This window comes from Coregonus lavaretus (assembly GCF_964263955.1).
Source record: "Coregonus lavaretus genome assembly, chromosome: 36".
Lineage (NCBI taxonomy): Eukaryota > Metazoa > Chordata > Actinopteri > Salmoniformes > Salmonidae > Coregonus > Coregonus lavaretus.
In genome coordinates, this window is record NC_140023.1 from 31,116,859 (window position 1) to 31,142,344 (window position 25,486).

Below are 25,486 nucleotides of genomic sequence, written 5' to 3' on the forward strand. Positions count from 1 at the left end.
ATCTCATCTGCTTTTCCCCCCTCAAAATAATTGTCATCCTCACTGCAAAAAAAATCCTGTAATCTTTACAGTAAATTACTGGCAGCACAGAAGCCAGTACATTTCTGTAGATTTACAGCAACTTTACTGAAACAAACATTTACAGCATTTTACTGGAACAGCTGTATTTTCTAGAATGTACAGTGCATTACTGGAAGCACAGTGATTGGTAAAACATTATAGATCTACAGTGTAGGCCGCTAGTGCCAACGATTGGCAGTATTTTTGTTCTATGTATTTGATATAGGGTGAATGCACCAATTTGTGAGTCGCTCTGTTTAAGAGCGTCTGCTAAATGACGTAAATGTGCCCTTGAGCAAGGCACTTAACCCTAATTGCTCCTGTAAGTCGCTCTGGATAAGAGCATCTGCTAAATGACTAAAATGTAAAATGTAAAATATGATATGCAGTGCCTACGGAAAGTATTAAGACCCATTGACTTTTTCCACATTTTGATACGTTACAGCCTTATTCTAAAATTGATTAAAAAAAAATTTTTCCTTATCAATCTATACACAATACCCCAAAATGACAAAGCAAAAAAAGGTTTTTAGAAATCTTGGCTAATTAATAAAATACAAAAATCTGAAATAACACATTTACATAAGTATCCTTTACTCAGTACTTTGTTGAAGCACCTTTGGCAACGAATACAGCTTTGAGTCTTCTTGGGTATGACGCTACAAGCTTGGCACACCTGTATTTGGGGAGTTTCTCCCATTCTTCTCAGCAGATCCTCTCAAGTTCTGTCAGGTAGGATGGGGAGCGCCACTCCTGCATTGTCTTGTTTTCATCAAGGTTCTCTCTGTACTTTGTTCCATTCATCTTTGCCTCGATCCTGACTAGTCTCGCAGTTCCTACCATTGAAAAACATCCCCACAGCATGATGCTGCCACCACCATGCTTCACCTGGGATGTGCCAGGTTTTCTCCAGACATGACGCTTGGCATTCCGGTCAAAGAGTTCAATCTTGGTTTCATCAGACCAGAGAATCTTGTTTCTCATGGTGTGAGAGTCTTTAGGTGCCCTTTGGCAAACTCCAAGTGGGCTGTCATGTGCCTTGTACTGAGGAGTGGCTTCCGTCTGGCCACTTTACCATAAAGTCCTGATTGGTAGAGTGCTGCAGAGATGGTTGTCCTTCTGGAAGGTTCTCCCATCTCCACAGAGGAACTCTAGAGCTCTGTCAGAGTGACCATTGGGTTCTTCGTCACCTCCCTGACCAAGGCCCTTCTCCCCCGATTGCTCAGTTTGGCCAGGCTGCCAGCTCTATGAAGAATCTTGGTGGTTCCAAAGTTCTTCCATCTAAGAATGCTGCAGACATTTTTTGGTACCCTTCCCCAGGTCTGTGCCTCGACACAATCCTGTCTTGAAGCTCTACGGACAATTCCTTCAACCTCATGGCTTGGTTTTTGCTCTGACATGCACTGTCAACTGTGGGACCTTATATAGACTGATGTGTGACTTTCCAAATCATGTCCAATCAATTGAATTTACCACAGGTGGACTCCAATCAAGTTGTAAAAACATCTCAACGATGATCAATGGAAACAGTATGCACTTGAGCTCAATTTCAAATCTTATAGCAAAGGGTCTGAATACTTACGTAAATAAGGTATTTATGTTGTGTATTTATGATACATTTGCAAAAATGTCTAAAAACCAGTTTTTGCTTTGTCATTATGGGGTATTGTGTGTAGATTGATGTAATAATAATGTAATCAATTTTAGAATAAGGCTCTACAGTAACAAAATGTGGAAAAAGTGAAGTGGTCTGAATACTTTCCGAATGCACTGTACTTCTAATAAGTTGTACTCAAAGTCAATGAAGGTCGTTATTACTTTAAATTATTATGTTGTACTGACTCAAAACTAAATGAGAAGTCAAACCAGCAATTGTTTTTAAAGATATGATAACAAATGAACTTTTCCCCAGCATGCTCTACTGCAGGTAGATTTTTTGGAATTGTTTTTAATATCTGTGTTTTTGCATGTACATTGAGTGATTGATTGATTAAATGTTATGCTACAAAAAGTTTAAAAAAAAAAATCTCAACTAATCCTAATTTTTGCACCCGTTACTGAAATGGTTGTTCCAGTTTAACTGGCTTAGGTATTTTCCTCCTACTGTTCTTAACCCTGGCAGTCATTATGAGTGCAGGTTGCGGGTGAATACAAATGTAATCTGTTGGGTAGCCTAAGGCTGGCTCGAGTCCAATAGGAATTACACATCACCTTCTAAGCCAGCATAATGTAATTTACAGTTAGGGTTAGTGGGGGAAAATTACATTCAGACGGGCTATGCTGTTTTTTGCTTAGAGAATTGTATCTTATGTTCTAGTTTTTTTCTAAGCTGATACAAACTTGTCTTTGTGTGATTTAGTCATAAGACTGGGCGTATAGCTAAGAGCCGTTTGTGTGCGACTACAGCATGTGACACATCCCGTGTTTTTACTATCTACAGGATCTCAGCTGTGTGGAAACTTGCAGAAAGGAGCACATTATAGTGTGAGCTGTGGCAAATGCAGTTAGACAGTTGAGCCCTCGTGCTATCAACCTCGGGCTATCTTAATCTGCACAGACAAACTAATCGCCTTTTACACACTATGTTCCCCACCCCTGTTTACATACATCTGCTAAACTGCGACATAGACAAGATGTTGTACTTTCTATAAAAGCTGAGAGCCAACTCTGTTCATTGGGCTCTTGACTCTGCACCATTGAGTGACTGTTAACCGCTCCATTTTTGCAAATCTTATAATAAAGTTGTTTGAAGAATCTACAGTCTCTCTTCTTTAGAATTTCCACAACAATTTGGTGATGAGGATGGGATGGCTAACTCCATCTGCTGATCGCTCCCGGGGAGACCGAGGTTAACCATGCAGGGGGGCTACAGTAGACGTGGCTCAGGGAGCCCACACTCTGAATAAGCGGAGCAGAAAGGGACCTGCCTCGGACCCGGCAGGGAGCGTCAGTTGACGGATAAGCCATCCCAAACAGACAGAGTTAAGGGTGAGACTGATTTTCTTAAAGGTAACCTCCAATTGGGGAAAGTTCTAGGAACTTTTAGAAAATCCTGTTCTGGGAATAGGTCAGGCATGTTAGAGATACCAGGACAGAGTCCTGATGAAAGCGAATCCAGGATAAGATCCTGAGGTACTATACAGATACCAGGACACGGTCCTGAGGTAGAAGTAAGAAAATATTCCTGCAGGTTAGAAAAACATTGTAAAAGAACATTAATTATTCAGTGGACTGGTAAAACAGTTGGTTATGATTGGGAAACCAGCTATACATTTAAAATGTGCATAGGAAGAACTACCATTTGGGTACAACATTTAAAATTACATAGAGTAATACGAATATATTTTGATGGAGAAGAAATGACTTAAATTATAAGAAAGGAAGACATACCTAACCAAATACTGTTTGTTTTGTGTGTTTGTTTTTGTTTCCTGAGTTCGTGTGTATTGACGAGAGATTTATATTATGGACGGACGATGGACCCTAATTTTGGTAATATGTGTTGTCAACAACAGTGATATTTCAAGCGTGACACTGGTATAAGACATTAGGTCTCACATATTCTCCAGTAGTAAATTGGCAGACACTTCAGTATTGGTTCTAATACAAGGTATCAGGTGCTGTGACCAGTTAAAGGGCACAACTCTCCGGGGAAGTGGGTATCACTACCTTGGACAGTACCAGTCAAAAGTTTGAACACACCTACTCATTCAAGGGTTTTTCATTATTTTTCCTATTTTCTACATTGTAGAATAATAGCGGAAGACATCAACACTATGAAATAACACATTTGGAATCATGTAGTAACCAAAAAAGTATTAAACAAATCAAAATATATTTTAGATTTTAGATTCTTCAAAGTAGCCACCCTTTGCCTTGATGACAGCTTTGCACAATCTTGGCATTCTCTCAACCAGCTTCATGAGGAATGCTTTTCCAACAGTCTTGAAAGAGTTCCTACATATGCTGAGCACTTGTTGGCTGCATTTCCTTCACTCTGCGGTCCAACTCATCCCAAACAATCTCAATTGGGTTGAGGTTGGGTGATTGTGGAGGCCAGGTCATCTGATGCAGGACTCCATCACTCTCCTTGGTCAAATATCCCTTACACAGCCTGGAGATGTGTTTTGGGTCATTGTCCTGTTGATAGTCCCACTTAGCACAAACCATATGAGATGGCGTTTTGCTGCAGAATGCTGTGGTAGTGCAGTTAACTCTAATGAACTTATCCTCTGCAGCAGGGGTAACTCTGGGTGGTCCTTTCCTGTGGCGTTCCTCATGAGAGCTAGTTTCATCATAGCGCTTGATGGTTTTTGCGACTGCACTTGAAGAAACTTTCAAAGTTTTTAAAATGTTCCGGATTCACTGACCTTCATGTCTTAAAGTAAGGATGGACTGTTGTACTGTTCTACAGTGAGGTTGTACTTTCTATAAAAGCGGAGAGCCAACTCTGTTCGTTGGGCTCTTAACTCTGCACCATTGAGTGATTGTTAACCACTCCATTTTTGCAAATCTTATAATAAAGTTGTTGTTTGAAGAATCTACAGCCTCTCTTCTTTAAAATTTCCACAACAGGTTGCCAAATTCTGGTATATTTCTGAGGTTTTCCAGAAAATCCTGGAAGATTACTGGGGGGAAAAATTATAAAGTTTGTGATTTTGCAAACCTACTTGCAGGCCTGATGTGGCTTGTAAACTATGAGTTTCAGGTCACTGTATAAGGCCTTATGATATACTGTATGTAATGGTTCAATTATAATGATAATATTCACATAGGAACTCATTTGTGAAGGCCACAACACTGAAAATGAAAGAATTCAACAACCATGTCTCTGTCATTAACAAATACAGTCATGGGGAGTAACTCTACAATTCAATCAAAAAGGCAAGGCACACTGGGAAATGATTGGAGGCGTGGCTTAGTGGGGGCATTAAATTTAAGTATACATTACTCAAAAAAACTGTATTTGTATGACTCATGAAGGTAGTACTGCTCCCTTCAGCTATTTAAGTTTCTTAACTTTTTCTTGTTTTGGTAATCGGTTTCCTCAAAACGTTTGCGTAGCCAGAGCTTATCTGGTTTTACAGTGTAGTGACTGGGTGTATTGATACACTATCCAAAGTGTAATTAACAACCACCATCCTCAAAGGGATATTCAATGTCTGCCTGGAAATACAATTTCAAGTCTGGTACGGATAGTCCTCCTACAGCCAAAGAGCTGTTGTTTCTGATGAAGCATCCAAGATATGTAAAAGTCGACTTACGTTATCCAGCCGGAGCGTTCTAATTTCTGAATAATAGTTTAGATGGTTTAAAGCCTTAATAACACTGCCGTCCAATCACCAATTTTATTTCAGAAAACTGCCATTTACACATGAGCTACAAATAGATATAATTGGTTCAGGGCTTTATGGGCAGTTTCTTTACTTAAATGAAATGTCACAGAGCAAATCCTCCATTTTGGGGGTGGGGCTCATCGCGCTCTAGCGACTCCTTGTTCAGGAGCCTGTTAGTATCAGGAGCTGGTATGGCTTGCCGTGCAGAAGCAGAGAGAACAGTCTATGGCTTGGGTGTTTGGATTCTTTAATGGTTTTCCGGGCCTTCCTTTCACACGGCCTGATATAGAGTGATGTACTGGGCTGTCCGCACCACCCTCTGTAGCGCCATGCAATCGAGGGCGGTGCTTTTTACATACGAAGTGGTGATGCCGCAAGTCAAGATGCTCTCATTGGTACAGCTTACAACTTTTGAGGATTTGAGGGCCCATACCAAACCTTTTCCACCTCCTGATGGGGAAAAGGCTCTATCACGACTTCTTCACGACTGTGCGCGTGTGTGTGGACCATTTTATGTTCTTAGTGATTTGGACAGAGAGGAACTTGAAGCTCTCGACCTGCTCGACTGCAGCCCCGTCGAAGTGGATGGGGGTGTGCTCGCCCCCCAGTTTCCTGTAGTCCACGATCAGCTCCTTGTTACGTTTGATACCAGCGCGCCAAGGCATGCGGCGAAATAGCTAAGCAGTTAATTTCAAAGCAGTGTGCCGATGCTTGTATCGCTTTATCAGAAGAATGTGATCAATGACGTCCAAAGTTTTGTTTAGTCGAACAACCACCTGATTGGTTTGGTATTGGTTTTGGTAGAAGACAAAAAGGCTACACTGCGCATGCGCTATGTTGTGTGAGACGTCATGTATAACAATTAGGCTTTTCTAAATCATTGTGATCACCAGTTGCCACTAGTGTACAATGTGTTGATCAAAGCCTCGAGTAAGGAATAGGGCTGTGGCGGTCATGGAATTTTGTCAGCCGGTGATTGTCAAGCAAATTGACTGTCGGTCTCATGGTAATTGACTGTTAATTAATATTATTACATTTAGCACCCGTGGCTTCCACGCATAGCCTACAAGCCACTGATGCAGACCTTTGGAACATCTACATTTTAAAAAGTCGAATAAATCAATTTAATATAGCCTACACAATCACAATGAATACATTATTTATTTTAGACAGATCTAAAGAAACATGATATGAAGAAAATGTAGTCTATTTCAGAAGAACAGAATAGCATACTCTGAGTTGTCCTTATGTTAGGCCCTGATCTGGCTATGCCATATGGCTGTGGGCTACACTAGTTCATTTAGCAGACAAGATTTGCTTGGCATTATTTTATATTGTTTAATAGTTTGAAGAATACAATTGAACCTAGCTGAATGAAATAGAAAGGATATTTTCTCCAAATGATTTCCGAGGGAGTGCGCACATGCGGCAATTCTGTGTTGAGCGGTTAACAAAGAAACAGGTCCTCCTATATGCTTAACCTCTTCAACACTAGGCACCTAGCTAAAGTGCCTGCCTCGAAAATGCATGCCCAAATTGAATAGAGTATATCTCCAAAACGACAAGGGCTATCAATCATAATTAATTTGGGTATTACTGTGTCAGAGTACATGAAGCTAGAACACAGCATAAATTGGGAGGTTTTGATTCCGCCTGAAAGTAACTTCAGGTTTTATAGGGAATAATTTATTGGACTTATGCAGCTGCAGCCCCTAAACACTATGGGACCATAGCCCAATATCTGATGAGTACTTATGTGAAGTTTGATGCCAATAAAGTAAAGTAAACCAAAGTTGTAGGGGTTTTAGTTGAAGTATGTTTAGGCGGATTACCAAATGGAGACATTTGGGTAGATTTGGGCACCATCAGTGCCATTTGACTTTTATCAGGTACCAGACAGCAAAAGGCATTTGATTTCACTAACATATCACTATATGTGTACATTCCATCAAAATACAACTGTTTTGATGTTGTTTCCCATGTTCTCCCAGACCTCTATACGTGTTCCCATTAAAATAAACCATACAATGGGAAAGTTTGACTCCAAACTGAGCAGATTTATTAGAAACTATAAACAATAAATTTAAAAACAAAAATTACACACATCCCAAAACTATAAACAATGATATGGTGTCCTTGGGTGGGTTGTCACACAAAATGTAGACCCTTTTTTCTCTTCTCTATTATGCCACCTATCTTCTTCTTCCTCTTCTTCCTCCCCAAATCTTCGAGTTTCAGGCCTACCTCCACCACGCTGACTTGGATGCACTGACTTTGAGAAAGCTTTTCCTTTTCTTTTGGGTTGAGGGCTCTTTACAGGGGACTCAGTGTCCGATGAAGACCGTGGCCGAGGGAGGGGAGCAGTGCTCTGCCTGAGGAAGGGGAAGCTGTGGCTCATCACCCCTATAATCATCTTCACTGTACAAACAAGACAAAAGAGAAAAGAAAATCATGACTAAAACACACTTGTATTCATTCATTGACAAATCTGACTCAAAACAGTCAGATATATAAAATAAATAGTAGATCTATGAGAATGTTGACTAAAGTGATAATTCAGTGACAATAAATAATACACATAGCGTTCTATTGTAAGTCAACTTGTGCGTGGGCCTCTAAGCTAAGCTAGCTAAGCTAGCGCTAACTTACGTTGAGCTTCAGTTACTCAAATAGATATTTTTGAATGTATGTTTTGTACTCATACAATAAATTAGTAATAGTAGTATTAGAAGTAATAAATAACAATGGGATTACATACTCTTCTGATGCTTGAGTAGGGCCCTGGACACGATAACCTTTGTTCTCGTCGTTGGGGTCTGGTTCGTCCGGTCTAAGCAGGTCCTCATCGTCTGATTCAGAGTCAATGGGGATACATGGAGTCCAACTTTCATCTGTTACAATTAATAACGCCTCTGTAACTGTATATTTGTTACTAGAGCCGGCCATATTTGAATAAACTTTGCGTTTTACCTCCAAAATTCGAGTGTTGTGGTGTGCTCTGCGTAACCATGCGTAATGCAGCAAGTCAACTAATATGAGACAATGACAATGGCACCTGGATATTTCAACAAACGGTTGGTCGATTTTGACATGTGACCCCTCTATCGAAAGTTCTGGATCTGTAGAATTAAATTAGAACAATGACAAACCACCGGGATTGCATCATATATCCAGAAGATGGCGACAAAACAGTGCCTGTTGTGATTGAACCAAACTACTGACTTCATCTTCAAACACATTGTTGGCCATGTAAAACGATGGAAACTCATTGAAATCGACTCAGAATGAGAAAGAGACCCTAGAGTATCTTTTCAAGTGGTTTTATTCGATCAGACACTACTTTTGGTAACAGAAACACAAAGGTAAGACGCAGTTTGTTGTTGTGATTTTAAAAAATGGAAGTTTGTTATTGACGTTCTTTAATTAATAGTTTAGTGAGTGTTGGTCATAGAGGAACACAGCTATCACTGTTGGAATCAGTGAGGTAGCAGCTTTTGAATGGTGTATCGTTTGTGTAGATAGGTTGAGAAAAATACGTTATCTGTCTACGAATATACGGGCATGCACGGTTTCAAAATACAGTACTGGTTTTGCTATATGCTTATATATTTGCTTGGAGTCGGAATATTATTTAATTTGGGCAACAACAGTTTAGCTAGATTCACAGTTGAGACGCTTCTCGTTCCAGTAGTGTATAACATTCAGGTATTCACACATGTTTAAAAACCGTACTATGCCATTGTTTGAGATTGCGGGAGGAGTACCCCGGATATGGGGAACCTCGTGATGAAGAGGTTAATATAGAGTTATTTATCCAACTTCAGTTGTGATTCAAACGTTGGGCTTTATGTTTTGATTTTTTATACATTCTAAGGCTGAATGATGGGACCCTAATGATGATTAGAAAAAAGTTGCATGAAAAGCATGAGCTCTGCTTAGTTTTTTGCGCAGGCTGTAAACACTTCCTCAGTCTCTCATTCACAATTTTGACAAGCACTTGATAATATTCTCAAAAGGCCTCGAATTTCCTGGCGTCATCTCCCTTGTGTGGCCGTAATGCCCCCTAAAAAAATTCCATGCCCTTTGTGGCCAAAGTGGCCGTTGTGCCCTTGGCTGAATATAATAATTAAAATGTCCTTTCTCCCGGCTCTTAATCGCTGTGCTCCGACGCACCTCTCACTCACATGGCTATCTTAGATATCTCAATTCTTATTAGTCAATGCCCATCACGTGTCCAGGTCCTTCTCACAGGCATCTCAGCTCCAAAGTAGGCTACAAGTGAAGTCAGACACATCAGGGCTGTAACTGCGCTCGTCCATCTTATCGAATTCCGAGGCGCATATTGAAGATGTTAGAAGAACAGTCCACATTGACTTTTCGTCAGCCAACAAGATGAGTAGGCCTAAGATACAGCAAAAGCACTAGCATATGTCAATCTACTATTCCCCGTAGTACAAAAGTTGAACTATTCTATTGGTCAACGTGTGCTTCTGTGCGAGAATGAAATATTCCGAACGTACTCTGAGACAGTTGTGGGATGCGATAGATCCCAAATTAATACAACCACTCAAATAAATAAAAAACATTTAAAAGCAATGAGGTTGATTAAAATTTAGCTTAAAATGTTGATAAACTATTAGGCTATTTCTTCACATTATAATTGCAGCAATGCGCACACAGCAGTAGGATCTAAGCGCAAATGTTCCAAAATGCAATCAATTAGCGGGAAAACACTATTCTCAAAAGTGACTGCAAATGCGATTATGCATGTAATGCTTCATTATAAAGTTGCATTTTTATGGTAAAAATTATCTTCCCCAAACTTTAAACTCACGCGCCGCCTATGTATGTCAGTTAGGCTCTACACCGGTTGTAAAGCAGATTAATGTGCTTAATTTTAAGAAGTTCATTGGTCACTTTACTTGGGATACAAACCTTATCAATATATAGGCCTATGGGCTAGGCTACGTGTGTGACTATGATTTGAAAAAGTCTTGTTTCTTGCCTTACTGAAACATGCTGGGCATCATTCACAAGTGATAATACATCATTCACAAGTGAAAGGCTAATTTCACCCATCAGACTATTCTTAATTTAATGGTGTCTTTACCTATACTAAATTAAATATGTGTAAAATTAGTTTGGATTTAAAATGGATCATTATCATGCACCTGTTTCAGAACAGGTGCAATTGAAAATAATACATGTCATCTATGCACTTAAATAGTGAATGGAGGACGCTTTTCCTGCTGTTAATTTTCATGCCAGCCAGGTAGGCTATACTCCCATTGTAAAGCGAAGCAATGTGCTTAATATTAGGAAAGTTGAGAATTAAATATAGTAGGCCTAGCCTATAGAAAGCTGATGGGATCCTCCTCTTTTTAATAGAGGCCATCAAACCTCTGTTTTACCATGAAAATGCATAGCCTATAGAAATGTTGCGCAACATGAGCTCAAGGGCTCTACTGAGCTCATGGGGTACCTAGCTAAAAGACAAGGAATATAATATCTATTGTTTACAGGAAACTCATTCAACACTTTTAGATGAAGTTGTGTGGAAAAAGGACTGTGGGGCCGAAATATACTTCTCCCATGGGCAAAGAAACTCAAAAGGGGTGATAATATTAATTAACAATAATTTTGATCCGAATGTGCAAATTGTCCAAACAGATCCGCAAGGTAGATGGATGATTTTAGTATGTTATTGGACCATAAACAGATATGGCTCATTAATCTATACGGTCCAAATAATGATGATCCATGCTTCTTTGAAAATATATATAATAATTGATCAAACCTACAAGCAATACAAGACTCAATTATTATGGTGGGAGATTATAATACGGTTTTAAATACCTCAGTGGACCGGAAAGGAAATCAAACTACAAACTATCACCCTCATGCACTTAAGGAAATCACAAATGTCATGGACATATTGGAAGTAGTGGATATATGGAGGCTTAAATATCCTGACCTAGTAAGATAGACATGGCAGAGGCTCAATCAAGATAGTCGTCTTGACTACTTTCTCATGTCATTCTCGCTGGCACCAAAAGTATAGAAAGTGTTGATGGGGACAGAATGCGGTCGGACTCTCAAATAATTGCCATATATATTACTCTTACATAATTTCCAAGTGGGCTAGGATATTGGAAATGTATTCAAAGCCTATTGGATAACTAGGACAGAATAATTTATAAAGGACTTTTTCTGACATTACATAGGTACAGCAAATCCCCTTATTGTATTGGACACTTTTAAAGGCAATGCAATTCAGTACTCATGTCTAAAACAAAAGCAATTTAGGTAAAAAGAAATGGAAGGACTAATAGTACAGATAGATAGCAATAAAAACTATACTATAAAGGCACAGAATAAGTTAAGAGGAAAAACAAAAAGAAATGGAGGAACTTATTCAAGTAAGATCAAGTCTAATATATTGTCAAAATAAAGTGAACTGGATGGAAAATTAAAAAAAATGCAACAAATTATCTTTTAATCTTCAACATAGAAATGCTACCAAAAATAATTAACTGAAACTTTTGACAAACGATGGAGTCACCCATGATTCACCAAATTATATTTTGAAAGAGGAAGCAAAGTACTTTAAAAACATGTTTTCATTTCAGTCTCGTCCATCTCCACTGTATGGATTAACAACCATATAAAAAGACTCATGTGAAGGCCAAATTACAGAGGAGGAACTTCTTGATGCAATTAAAGCATTTAAGTCTGGGAAAACTCCAAGGTTTCATGGCATCCCAGTGGAGGTACACCAAACCTTTTTTGATATACTCAGAGGACCGCTATTACATGTCTTACCACTCCTACAAAAATGGTAGATTATCAGATACTCAACAAGAAGGTCTGACTTTATTATTCCTGAAACAGGATACAAGTGGTGAATATAAAGATACAGTCCATTAAAAAGTTGGAGGCACCCTACACATCAGTGTTGTGATGCAAAAATTCTAGCAAAATGCATAGCGCGTAGAATTAAAAAAGGTATTGTCGATATTATTCATCCTAATCAGATAGGTTTTTTTACATGGCCAATACTAATATAAGACAATTACTGGAAAGAATAGAACACTGAAAAATCTGGGAAACCAGGCTTGGTATTCATAGCTGACTTTGAAAAGGCTTTTGATAAAGTACGACTGGAATTTATATAGAAATGCCTGGACTGTTTCAATTTCGGAGAATCTCTAAAATGGGTTAAATAGTAAATAATGGCTACTTCTCTGAAAGTATTAAACTGTCAAGACGAGTAAAACAAGGTTGTCCACTATCGGCATATCTATTTGTTATGGCCATCAAAATGTTAGCTATTAAAATCAGATCCAACAATAATAGATCAATGGGTTAGAAATCAAGGGCTAAAAAACAAAGGTGTCATCATACACTGATGATTCTTTTAAATCCACAATTTGGATCCCTCCACAGCCTCGTAGATTATCTAGATATTTTTTCTAACATCTCTGGATTACAACCAAATTATGTAAACAACCAAAAGTGTACTATATTACGAATTGGATCACTAAAAAATTGTTGCAATTTTAGTTTAATCCACCAGAAAATACAGAACAAACAATACAACAACTATTGTGTTTAAACTCAAATATGCTAATTGATTAAAAAAAAAACATTATTAAATGTTTTAAAAAGTTGTACAGTGAATTCTGAATGTATTCAGAACCCTTCACATTCTTCCACATTTTGTTACATTACAGCCTTATTCTAAAATGGATTAAATTGTTTTTTCCCCCTCATCAATCTACACACAATACCCAATAATGACAAATCATAAACAGGTTTTTAGAAATTACAGCAAATTTATACAAAATCAAAAAGTGAAATATCACATTTACATAAGTATTCCGACACTTTACCCAGTACTTTGTTGAAGCACCTTTGGTAGTGATTACAGCCTTGAGTTTTCTTGGTTATGACTCTACAAGCTTGGCACACCTGTATTTGGGGAGTTTCTCCCATTCTTCTCTGCAGATCCTCTCAAGCTCTGTCAGGTTGGATGGGGAGCGTCGCTGCACAGCTATTTTCAGGTCTCTCCAGAGATGTTAGATCGGGTTCAAGTCCGGGCTCTGTCTGGGACACTCAAGGACATTCAGAGACTTGTCCCGAAGCCATTACTGCATTGTCTTGGCTGTGTGCTTAGGGTTGTTGTCCTGTTGAAAGGTGAACCTTCACCCCAGTCTGAGGTCCTGAGGGCTCTGCAGCAGGTTTTCATCAAGGATCTCTCTGTACTTTGCTCCGTTCATCTTTCACTTGATCCTGACTAGTCTCCCAGTCCCTGTCGCTGAAAAATATCCCCACAGCATGATGCTGCCACCACCATGCTTCACCATAGGGATGGTGCCAGGTTTCCTCCAGACGTGACGCTTGGCGTTCAAGCCAAATAATTCAATCTTGATTTCATCAGACCAGTGAATTTCTCATGGTCTGAGAGTCTTTAGGTGCCTTTTGGCAAACTCCAAGCGGGCTGTCATGTGCCATTTACTGTGGACTGGCTTCCGTCTGGCCATTCTACCATAAAGGCCTGATTGGTGGAGTGCTGCAGAGATGGTTGTCCTTCTGGAAGTTTCTCCCATCTCCACAGAGGAACTCTGGAGCTCTGTCAGAGTGACCATCGGGTTCTTGGTCACCTCCCTGACCAAGGCACTTCTCTCCCGATTGCTCAGTTTGACCGGGCGGCCAGCTCTAGGAAGTCTTGTTGGATCCAAGCTTCTTCCATTTAAGAATTATGGAGGCCACTGTGTTCTTTCGGACCTTCAATGCTGCAGAATGTTTTTGGTACCCTTCCCCAAATCTGTGCATCGACACAATCCTGTCTCGGAGCTCCACGGACAATTCCTTCGACCTCATGGCTTGGTTTTGGCTCTGAAATGCGCTGTCAACTGTGGGACCTAATATAAACAGGTGTGTGCCTTTCCAAATCATGTCCAATCAATTACATAGACAACAGGTGGACTCCAATCAAGTTGTAGAAACATCTCACGGATGATCAATGAAAACAGGTTGCACCTGAGCTCAATTTCGAGTCTCATAGTAAAGGGTCGGAATACTTATGTAAATAAGGTATTTCAGTTGGGGTTTTTGCATTGTTGTTATGGGGTATTGTGTGAGGATGTGGATTTTTGATGAGGATTTAAAAAAAAAAACATTTTAGAATAAGGCTGTAACGTAACAAAACGTCACAAAAGTGAAGGTGTCTGAATACATTCCCAATGCACTGTATATGGGTCATGACAGTGTGATGTCATAACCTGTCATTATATGGTCAAGTTATGTCAGCTGTTATGACATATTATGACATGGTTATGACAGTGTCATAATGTGTTATGACACTGGGTGTCAAGTAAAGTGTTAACGTAAAGGACTTGTACAGGCTTTAAAATAATGTTGGGATTTTAAATTATTCCCGACTCGTCACGTGATAGGCTATAGGCCTAGTGTAATGGATATACAGTAAAAATGTATGTTGTAAAAGCCAATTATTGTTATTATATGCCTTATTCTTATCATATCATGTAATTCCAGATCAATTTTAAAAGCAATATCCCTTTGATGAATGTTGTATATAATGTTACGGCTATGATTGTGATACCTTGCAATTTGTTTACAGGTTTGAAAGAGACAATGTGTTCCCTAAGACTAAATGCTATTTGTAATTTGTTTCTAATAATCTCTCCTCCTTCTGGCTTCTTCTTCTTCTTTGGACTTTATATGGCTGTTGGCAAGGAGCCTACTCACTCGGGTAGCCACTGCACTGGACATCAAACTGGTGGACAGTGATGACTCTCCATCTGTCCCCATCTACACTGCGGCTGGAGATCTCCTTGGCACCCCACACTTTCACAAAGTGCATGGACGCTGTCCTGGCACATCTCAGGACAGGATCCTATTGATCCTCAATTACCTGGAAGATTGGCTGATTTGTGCCCCGACCAGGACCCAGGTCCTGTCAGACAGAGACACGCTCCTGACCCACTTCGGCGGGATGGGCAGTACTGTAAACGACAAGAAGAGTCATCTGACGCCCACCTAGAGGGTGGCCTTCATTGGCATGGTACTCATGAGAGTACGCCTAGCCACCAGAAGGTTTCAGGCGATCTTATCTTGCCTCGACCACTTTCGGCAGGGGCGGGTGGTGTCCACCCTGACCTGCCAACGCCTTTTGGGCTTGCTGACGGTGGCCTCGTTGCTGATTCCCCTGGGCCTGCTCCAACTCCGGCCTCTTCAACTGTGGTTCAACTCCCACCGGCTGCACCCAAAGCGCCACTGTCACTGCCAGCTGCGGGTGACCGGACAGTGCCTCAGGGCATTGTTGAGATGGCGCTGTCGCTCCTTTCTCTCAGGTGGGGTGGAGATGCTAAAGATGTGCCGCCGGGAGCTGGTCAGCACAGATGCCTCCCAGATCGGCTGTGGGGGGTGTGACCAAGGGCAGGTCGGCCTGCGGCTGTTGGCTACCCCCTTGGAGCGGCAGGCACATCGATACATTAGAGCTCCGAGCTGTACTGCTGGCCCTGCAGCCTTTCCTTCCACATCTGAAGGGAAGACATGTCCTGGTGAGAAAGGACAACACCACAGTGGTGGATTAAATCAACCATCAGGGTGGACTGAGGTCCCACCGTCTCCATTTTATGGCACGGGATCTCTTTCTCTGGGCTCAGTGACGTCTAGCGTCTCTACGCGCAGAGCACGTGCCTGGCATCCTGTATATGGCAGTGGATATGCTCTCGAGGGAGGGCCCGCCACCTTGAGACTGGAGCCTACATTTCCAGGTGGTGCAGCACCTGTGGGACAAGTTCAGCAGGGTGCAGGTGGACCTGTTTGCCTCCCTGGGCAATGCACACTACCCCCTGTGGTACTCCATGTTGGAGCCACCAGGGCCTCTGGGCTTGGATGCTCTGGCTCACGATTGGCCAGGGCTGGAGCTTTACGCATTCCCCCCTTTTCCACTGATCCAGGCTGTGCTGAACAGGACCAGGATGGCGGAGCATCGTCTACTGCTGGTGGCCCCATACTGGCCCAGACGACCCTGGTTCAGCATTCTCCTGTCCTTGTTGTCTGGGACACCTTGGCATTTGCCCCTGAGACCCGACCTGCTGTCTCAGCCCGGGGGAACTGTTGGATCCGAGACTGCACCGCCTCAGTCTGTGGGCTTGGCCGCTGAACGGCACCAATGGTCCATGTTAGGACTACAGGAGGGCGTAATGAACACCATGCAGGGCGCAAGGACACCGGCTACAACAGCTGCATACCAGTTGCGCTGGCGGTTATTCTGCTCTTGGTGCACTGGTATTGAGGTTGTGGCCGCTATATCTGCCTGTCATGTGGGGTGGATGGACAGGCCAGTGGGGCGCCATCCCTTGGTCTCCAAGTTCTGAGTGCTACCGGATGGACCCCGGTGGGAGTAGTATATCTCTCTGCCCCAACCCTTCATTCCTCCCGAAGGTTCTGTCAGACAAGGATGTGAACATCCCTTTTATCCTGTCTGCTTACGACCCCCCGGCAGTGGCGGGGGAGTCTGGGCCTCCCTCTGGCATGCTGTGTCATGTGCGGGTACTGGCTGCCTATGTGGAGCGGACACTGTCAGTGTGAACAACAGACCAGCTCTTTATCTGCTATGGTGAGAGAGTCCTGGGGGCTGGGCTATCAAAGCAGAGGCTCTCTCACTGGACCGTGGACACGATTACAACAGCATACCGCCTAGCTGGCAAGGCCAGTGCTGGGATCTGTGGTTGCACATTCAACACGAGGTGTGGCTGCATCCTGGGTTCTACTGAGGGGAGTGCCCCTCTCTGATATCTGTGCTGCGGCCAGCTGGGCTTCCTCTTGCACCTTTGCTATCGGGTAAATGTGGCACCTCCCTCTGTTGTTCGTTAAGCGGTCCTGTACGTCGCCTTCCCTTCCGGGGACTGTGCCGGGACCCCCCTTCCACAATGATGGCCCCTGCATCTCAGTTCCGTGCTGGGACTTCGCCACTGGCTGGCCAGGTCCCTCTAGCACCGAATAAATCTGGTACGGCTGTACCAATATATTGGAGTGATCCAATATAGTGAAACATAACGAAGGTTACGTATGTAACCACGGTTATGTGAGCTATATGGATCACTCCAATCCTCTACGGTGCTAGAGGTGCCTCAAAAAATGTAGAGAACGTGTGTCGTGGCCATGGGGTCTATATATAGAGGCGGACCCCAGCCGTGACACAGGTGTACACGGGAGTAAATCTGTAAATCCTCACCACGGATGTATCCCTCTGCCGCAGAGTGATACCAATATATTGGAGTGATCCATATAGCTCACATAACTGTGAGTACATATGTAACCTTCGTATTCTATTTTCATTAAAAAGTTGTGTAAATGGCAGTTGTTTGGGGAAAAAGTATTGATTTTCGTTTAAGATACACATTTCATGGGTGTTATTTCTTGACTGATTACAATTTGATTGATGGGGTGTTATTGTATGTCATATTATTTGATATCATATCATATCAAAATATGTATCATGTTTTCATATACTGTATGGTTTTACACCAGCAAATTACACTCATTTATGCATGCAGAGGTCATGATTCAGCAGAAATTGAACATTCCACTCAGGCTGGAAAGGTTTAACAAACCTGCTTTGGTCCGTGTGGACCAATTTGGGTAAGTAAGGGGGCGATAGTGAGAACGCTGGGTGACATCCTTACCCTTTTTTTATAAAAGTGAAATTAGTGCTGTATTCACATCTCTCCCAAATTAATCTTTGTGAACGGCTGTATTAATAATTTTTAGCAATAGTGGACCTAAATGATTCCCCAAAGTTGTATAGACCTCAGGAGGAACACTGTCCTATCCAGGTGATTTGCCTTTATTTATGCTATCCAATGCCTTTTTGAGTTAATCGAGAGAGATTTGGGCTCCCAGCGAGATGGCTTCCTCTATTGAGAGAAGAGGAGTTCTTGATTCTTTTAGAAATGACTTAGTCTTGCTTGGTGTGGATAAACAATCAGAGGTGTACAGTTCTTTATAGAAGCGGGAGAATCTTTGTTTGACTAATTTTGGTTCTGATAGTAATTCCCCTGTTTCAGATTTAATAATTGCTATATCAGCTAATTGATCATTACTGCGTAGATTGTTGGCCAGTAAACGACTGTGACGATTATCATGGAAGTAAAGGTTGAGTCTTACTTGATGGGTGGCAAATTCTGCTCTCTGTCTTATCAATAAATTAAGTTATATCTTGATTTTGGAAAGAGTAATAGCTACCTGGTCTGAAAAGAGTGTTTGTTGAGAACGCTCTAACACAGTTAACAACATTTTCAAATCTGATATATCCTTTCATTGTGATTTATTCAACCCAGATGCAAATGCAGTTGCATTATTTTTGTTTTTAAAAATGTGGTGTCCTATAGAATCCGGGGGTCATCGATTGAATTTTTATTGATCATTATTAATTAATGTAGTTCAATTTCAAATTGATCACAGAATGTAGGATTTTGTAGTAAGGAAACGTTGAAATGCCATCTTGTGGCTCTTTTAGGAGATTCTGAAATTAGAATGTCACGTCTCGCCCGTTGCTCCCCTCCGGCGCTCTGATTCGCCGGTCTACTGAGCCACCGGTCTGAGCGCACCACCTCGGCAACACTGGAATGGATACCCAACGCACCCTAATCACCTCCAGCGCACCTGCACCTCATCATCTCATCACAACCGCTATTTAGCCCTGGACTGTTCTGTATTGTGTTGTGTGTGATTGTTTATTGTCGTGTCATTTACTCTCTCTTTGTTATTCTCTTTCTCGTTATTTAAGTAAACCTTGACCTTGTTAATTCCTGCGTCTGCATCCTGCCTCTTTGTATACTCAGTACTCGTCACATAGAAGTTGGCAGTAGTAAGCGTGGTGGTCTGACAAGCTCATATTTTGAATTTCTATTTTCTTTATGAAATAAAATAGAGCTGTAGATAATAGAATGAAATCGATTTGTGAGAATGATTTATGCCTGTTTGAGTAGAAAGTGTTCTCTTTTGCTTTAGGATTATGTGATCACTAGGCGTCAAAGAGGTTTCATTTGCTGGAAAGCCTTGGTTGCTTGTGGATTGTAGTTGGTCGTATTAGATTTGTTCCGCAGGTCCAAAATGGCATTAATGTCTGTACCAGATGGAATTCAGTTGATTCTAACAATATGCTGTTCAGAGAATCAAAAAACATAGGATCATATGAATTTGGAGCGTACACATGAACCTTTTTACGAGTGAGTTTCAAATATCTCTAACAGTCGCCTCAGCATGAGTTTTTTTTTGCACGTGATGTCAGAATGCACTCACTGTTCCAGAATGTGATTCTTACGCTGCCCTCAACCCAAGACACGATGCCTGCTAATTTTCTATAGGCTATGTTTCAAATTGTCAATTTTTAATTATTTTCTAACAAGTTGTATTTTCTAACAACAGTTTGAATTGAGGTGTGTTCCGCCTCCTCATTAATTCACATAGAAGTAGCCCATTTCACTGTTGCGGACAATTTACGTTTGAGGCTTTACTGACCCGGACAAACTTCTCTTTTCGAGGAGAGCCCAAGGACTTCCCCAGTGTTTCCGCAGATCAAGTATGCAGATATTTGCTCAGTCTTGAATAAACTTTTTCCCACTAGCATATTTTCTGGCTGGTGCTCGCATTGCCTTCATTGTTGTTTTCCAAATAATAACTTGGGACATGTGTGCGTTCCTATCAAAGTAAGTGCCTTATTTTCTGTATATCGTGATTTAGTTTCTACTGTGGCAAACAGTATGTTTGTGTGTATGTATGTACAGTATGTATGGAGCATAATGTATTTACAGTTTTTACACATGTTTTCAAGTATTGGTGACAAATCATGCATTCCGATTATTGCATAGATTGTAATAGACACATATGTTGTGTGTAAAATACTTTTTTGAAGGTTGTACTGATTATGATGAGCTAATAAGCTATTTGCAAGCTATGTGTGGCGCCATGTTTGGCGATATTACACAATGCATTCTGGGTGTGACGTAAACGTCTGTCAGACCAAAGATGTTATAACAAAATGAGGTGAGGGATGGTTCACTCATCTTTCAAGTAAACTTCCGGAAGTGAATGAAGGGAAGTAAATGATCATAGATGACACACCCCCTTCAACATCCATACTGCAAACAGACCAACATCTTACTGTCTCCTCTTCTTATCTTTGGTTGATTCGAAAAACTACCCATCGTCGGATTACTTTTCATTTTTAGAAAGTGTTTTACTCAATTATTTAGATCAATGGTGAGCTCACCCGTGATGTGATGAATTGTAAATAGTAATTGCTATTAGCTAATTCATATTGTGGTTTCTGTCAGCCGAGAGTTAGCTAAATATGACTGCTTGTGTTACGTCAATCTTTCCTAGGACTAATGCAGCCTACATTTTCCGGTTTGGATGATTGTGTAATGCTGTCGCTACTTATGTGAATGTCTGAACATTGCATCTAAAAAGAAACTGGTCACATTCAGGACATAACTTTTTAAGGACTCTGTTTGTGCAAAATGTTTCTGTTAAAAAACAGTCTGGCCAGCTCGAACGCTGACTGTTGCGTCAATCGAAACTGGACGTTCTAAATAAGCATTCTAATCGCACCGGTTTGAGTGTACGCTCCAGGGACCACTGTAGAATGATCACAGCTGTTTACTAGTATTTGTCAAAGGGTTAATAAAAGCCATTTTCTTTCCATTATGGATACATTTAAAGAAAGTGCTTCCACCTTCTTGGTCTTCACTTTTACACAATATGGTAATTCTGAGTTTCTTATGTATCATTATGATTACACCTTTAGTTTTGTTTGAGGCTGATGAAAAAGCAGCCAGTTTGTAGAAATCGTTCTCTATTCTATTCGAGTCCTTTTGGAGCAGGTGTGTTTCTTGGAGCATTGCTATATCAACATTATATCATACATTGAGTGTACAAAACATTAGGAACACCTTCCTAATTTTGAGTTGCAACCCTTTTTGCCCTCAGAACAGCCTCAATTTGTTGGGACATGGACTCTACAAGGTGTAGAAAGCATTCCACAGGGATGCTGGCCCGTGTTAACTCCAATGCGTCCAAAAGTTGTGTCAAGTTGGCTGGATGCCATTTGGGTGGTTGACCATTCTTGATATATGGGAAACTGTTCAGCATGAAAAACCCAGCAGTGTTGCAGTTCTTGACACACTCAAACCGGTGCGCCAGGCACCTACTACCATATCCCGTACAAAGGCACTTAAATTTGTTGTCTTGCCCATTCACCCCCTGAATGGCACACATACACAATCCATGTCTCAATTGTCTCAAGGCTTATAAATTATTCTTTAACCTGTCTCCTTCCCATCTACCCTGATTGAAGTGGATTTAACAGGTGACATAAATAAGGGATAATAGCTTTCACCTGGATTCACCTGGTCAGTCTATGTCATGGAAAGAGCTTGTGTTCCTAATGTTTTGTGCACTCAGTGTATATTGTCCATTGTTCATTAATTGGCGTGGAGTCATCATTGTCTAAATGTCCTGGACCATAGTCAATATAATAATAACAAAGTCCAATGTTCAGCAAATATAATAATAATATGTTCCTTTTACCCAATTGAGGGGGTGTCCTCATCATTGTCTTATGCTAAGGGCAGCATCACAGCCATAGGCTAGGCTACGTTATTGTGCGTGGATAGCAGACCTGAATATTAAGATAGTCAAATTGGGGTTAGCCTAGATATGTCGGCTCGTCCCCTTGTGTGTTGGGCTTGATGTGCTTCTTGAAGAAGTCTTCAGCATCCTTGGCAGTGGAAAATGTGTGTGTTGTATTTTGGAAGGTCAAAATGAGTTTTGCCGGGATCTCAGGTTTAGCTTGCGTAGCTGGGATCTCACCTCGTTGTAGGTTGCCCTCTGTTTCAGCAGTTCGGCATTCAGATCTGGGTAGATGCTGATCCTCTTCTCCGCTTCGGTCAGAGCCCCCAATTCCTCTGCGAGGCGAACAATTTGGTTTTTGACTTCAAAACTGTGGATTTGTACAATCATGTACAACATCCGTTCCGGAGAGGACCGTAGCGCAATGTTTATCAGCGGTGTGGGACCCATCTTCTCCTGCACAAACAGTTCATAGAAAAGATTGCTCATGAAGGAAGTTGGGTTGGCCACTTCCACATCAGTTTGAAGTCCTGTGACTTTGAATTTACAGGAAAGATTTTCGAGTGATTCTGTTTTCTTTTTTAGTAGATTGATTTCCCACTGTCTCCAAACTTTACACTTTAGTTGAGTAGATATCCACTTTAGAAGTTAACAGTGCAAGAGATTAATTTATTGGTTTTCATTGCAAGTCGAGGGCAGAGGTAATTTTCTCACGAACAATCTCTCGGATAGTAGTGGCCAACTCGTTTTGTTGCCGAATGTTGAGAGCTGCCATGTTCCCACAGGTGAATTGTGAACGGACAGATTATGCCAGCTGCTGGAGCGAAAATATACCTGCTATTGTTCCTTGTAATACAATGAACGTCCCACACCTTAATGTGATGTTATATGTTGACAATTATTTGAAAATAAGTCTGTTAATTGATAGTTATTTTGCAAAAGAAAGTCACGTGAAAGCCACGCATTTCAATTTGTGAGTAAAAATAGTCAAGTATGATCACATTCATAGTAAAATAAATGCTGCTGTAGCTATTTTCAAAATATTTCTGCCATTTTGTTTCATAGCTGATAAATTAATAGCACAAAATCAAAGAACTACGAATCCTATATAGCCTATCCCACCTCGCATTGCAACACTGCCTAGCTGGGGGATGTGCACACATGAAGAGTTGAGTGAAAGATTCATTTTTAGAAGCGTTGCACACAGGCATAAAAGTTGGTCTAATTTACTTGAAACTAAAGTCTACTGAAGTGAGACTTTGTCCTTGTGTTTCTTGGCTATTTACATTGTTTTGTTCACAAGCTAGGTTGTTTTTCTATGTTTGAGTATCAACTGCTAGGGAAGAGAAGAAAACGCTTCTACTACTCAGACTCAATCTCACAGGCACAAACATGACTCGAATTGCACTACCACGGTAACCTCCCGCCATTAAAGGAGCAGGTGAACATTTTTGTCTCATCTGTGATATTTTGGTTAAAAGACTCATGTCATTAAAAAATACATTATTCAATATTCCACATTAGTTACTTCTTACTAGTAATACATGTATTGTTTTAGAAACATTACAAAGCATGCTCATTAGTTTTTATGTGTTTTGTTGGTGTAATTTTAGCGGCAAAAAGTGGCTGGTTGTCACGACTTCCGCCGAAGTTGTTGCCTCCCCTTATGCGGGCGGCTATCGGCGGTCGTCATCACCGGCTTTCTAGCTGCCACGATCTACGTTTCTGTTTTCCATTTGTTTTGTCTTGTTTGTACATACCTGGTTCCCATCACGTTATGATTATTTCCCTATTTAACCCTCTGGTTCCCTCATGGTTTTGTGTGTGATTGTTCTTTGTTTTGTGTTTATGACTGCAGTGAGCTAGTATTGATTATTTTCAAGTAAAGTTCGTCTGTTACTCAGTTCTGTGTCCTGCGCCTGACTCCGTTCTACCGCTGCACACTGACACCTGACACTGGTAGATTTTTTAATCTACCTGTCAGTGGCTGGTGGACCAAAAAGTTAATCTAATGCCCTGTTCCTCACCCTAAAAGTAGCCTATGGGCCAGGAGAAACTGAAATCCATGGCTTAATTTTATTTAAACAGCCACTGCAAAGGTCATCTAACTTTAGCCACCATGGGCTAAAAATCAATGGAATTGATAGGGGCATGTGTGCATGTTTTACTTATTTTTTGCCAAATTATCATGTTAGTAACATCAAACCACATATAGAGTTGACTTCAGTTGATTTCAGGTTATTTGGCAATTGGGGGGGGGGTTAGGGTCAGGTCTTACCGACAGGAGTATCCTCTGACAGACTGAAGAGTGCCAGGTTTCCGTTGCTACTGTAGTGTCCATTATCATAGAAAAATGGGGCGTAGTCTGCTTGTGCTAGAAGAGATACACCAAGACTCTAATCCATTTGTTGTTATACTGTACTACTAATTCCCTCTTCTAATAACATCTTAACACTGGCTGTGGGAGTATATTGTACTATCCCCCTCTGCTTTCTCTATCCCCTTGACTGGGATTACAGGTGCAGTTACGTCAACCCGCCCAAAAATATACACACTTTTAATATCTTGACTTATCCCCACGAGCATCAAAAGCCATTAAATTAGCATTTTTTTTTTTATACATACAGTATTCACAACTTATGGTACTATGGTGTTATTTCACATTCTTCAAAATCACTTGGGCGTTTCAAACAATATCCAAAAACGTATATTAAATCATAAGATATTGCACTCACTTGCAACTAGCAGGTAAGCAGGCGACGGAAGGAAAGGCAAGAAATAAATCCAGAACAGGATAAACATGCTTTTAGCTCTACAGTGTATGATTATGAGAATGTTAGCCATCTCTAAAAGCACTCTAGCGCAATTGAAAACCATTAATAATCGGAACAAAGTTTAAGTTGCCAATCAGGTACACAGGAAGCAAAAATAAAAAGGTAGACTTACCAAAGCAAACGTGCACTAATACGAGAAGCAGTGAATAATGTAACTTCTTGACATTCTTCATCCTAGAGAGCAAAGCCATAACAGAACACCAAGAAAAGAGCTTGTGGAGGTAGCTACTACAGTTAGTCCTGTACATGAGGTGCCCTTCTCAAGCTGTTTACAGCGAACTAGAGGAGGAAGGCTGAGGCAGATGCCCACATGCTAATCCAATAACACGTCTTAGCCCTGGAGACGCATATAGACCACCCCTTCTCTCCAATCAGGCCATTTACCACCAATTACCATCCTCGGGCAGGGGGTGGGTCCACAGGAGAGGGGCTTGGGGTCTGGGAGTGTCCACTCTGTGAGAGCCTTGCCCAGAGGGAGCTGAACTGGAAAACACTAAAAGGCTAAATAGATATTGATTAATGTGATTAGTTAATTAACTTGTGTATTTAATATGTAGATATCTATTACATCAATAATAAATATGTCTT

The 25,486-nt window shown here is 41.0% G+C and overlaps 1 protein-coding gene across 1 annotated transcript in view; it reads right to left on the reverse strand.

The window, feature by feature from the left end:
- Nucleotides 1-25,071, reverse strand: part of LOC311110742 (cadherin-related family member 1a-like) — a gene marked incomplete at both ends in the record, with an annotated part of 205,737 nt that extends 180,666 nt beyond the window's left edge. Inside the window, 2 exons of the mRNA XM_084153300.1 lie at nucleotides 24,343-24,438; nucleotides 25,011-25,071. Coding sequence (XP_084009426.1) covers nucleotides 24,343-24,438; nucleotides 25,011-25,071 — 157 coding nt within the window. The remainder of the gene's footprint in view (nucleotides 1-24,342; nucleotides 24,439-25,010) is intronic.
- Between the last annotated feature and the right edge of the window lie 415 nt (nucleotides 25,072-25,486).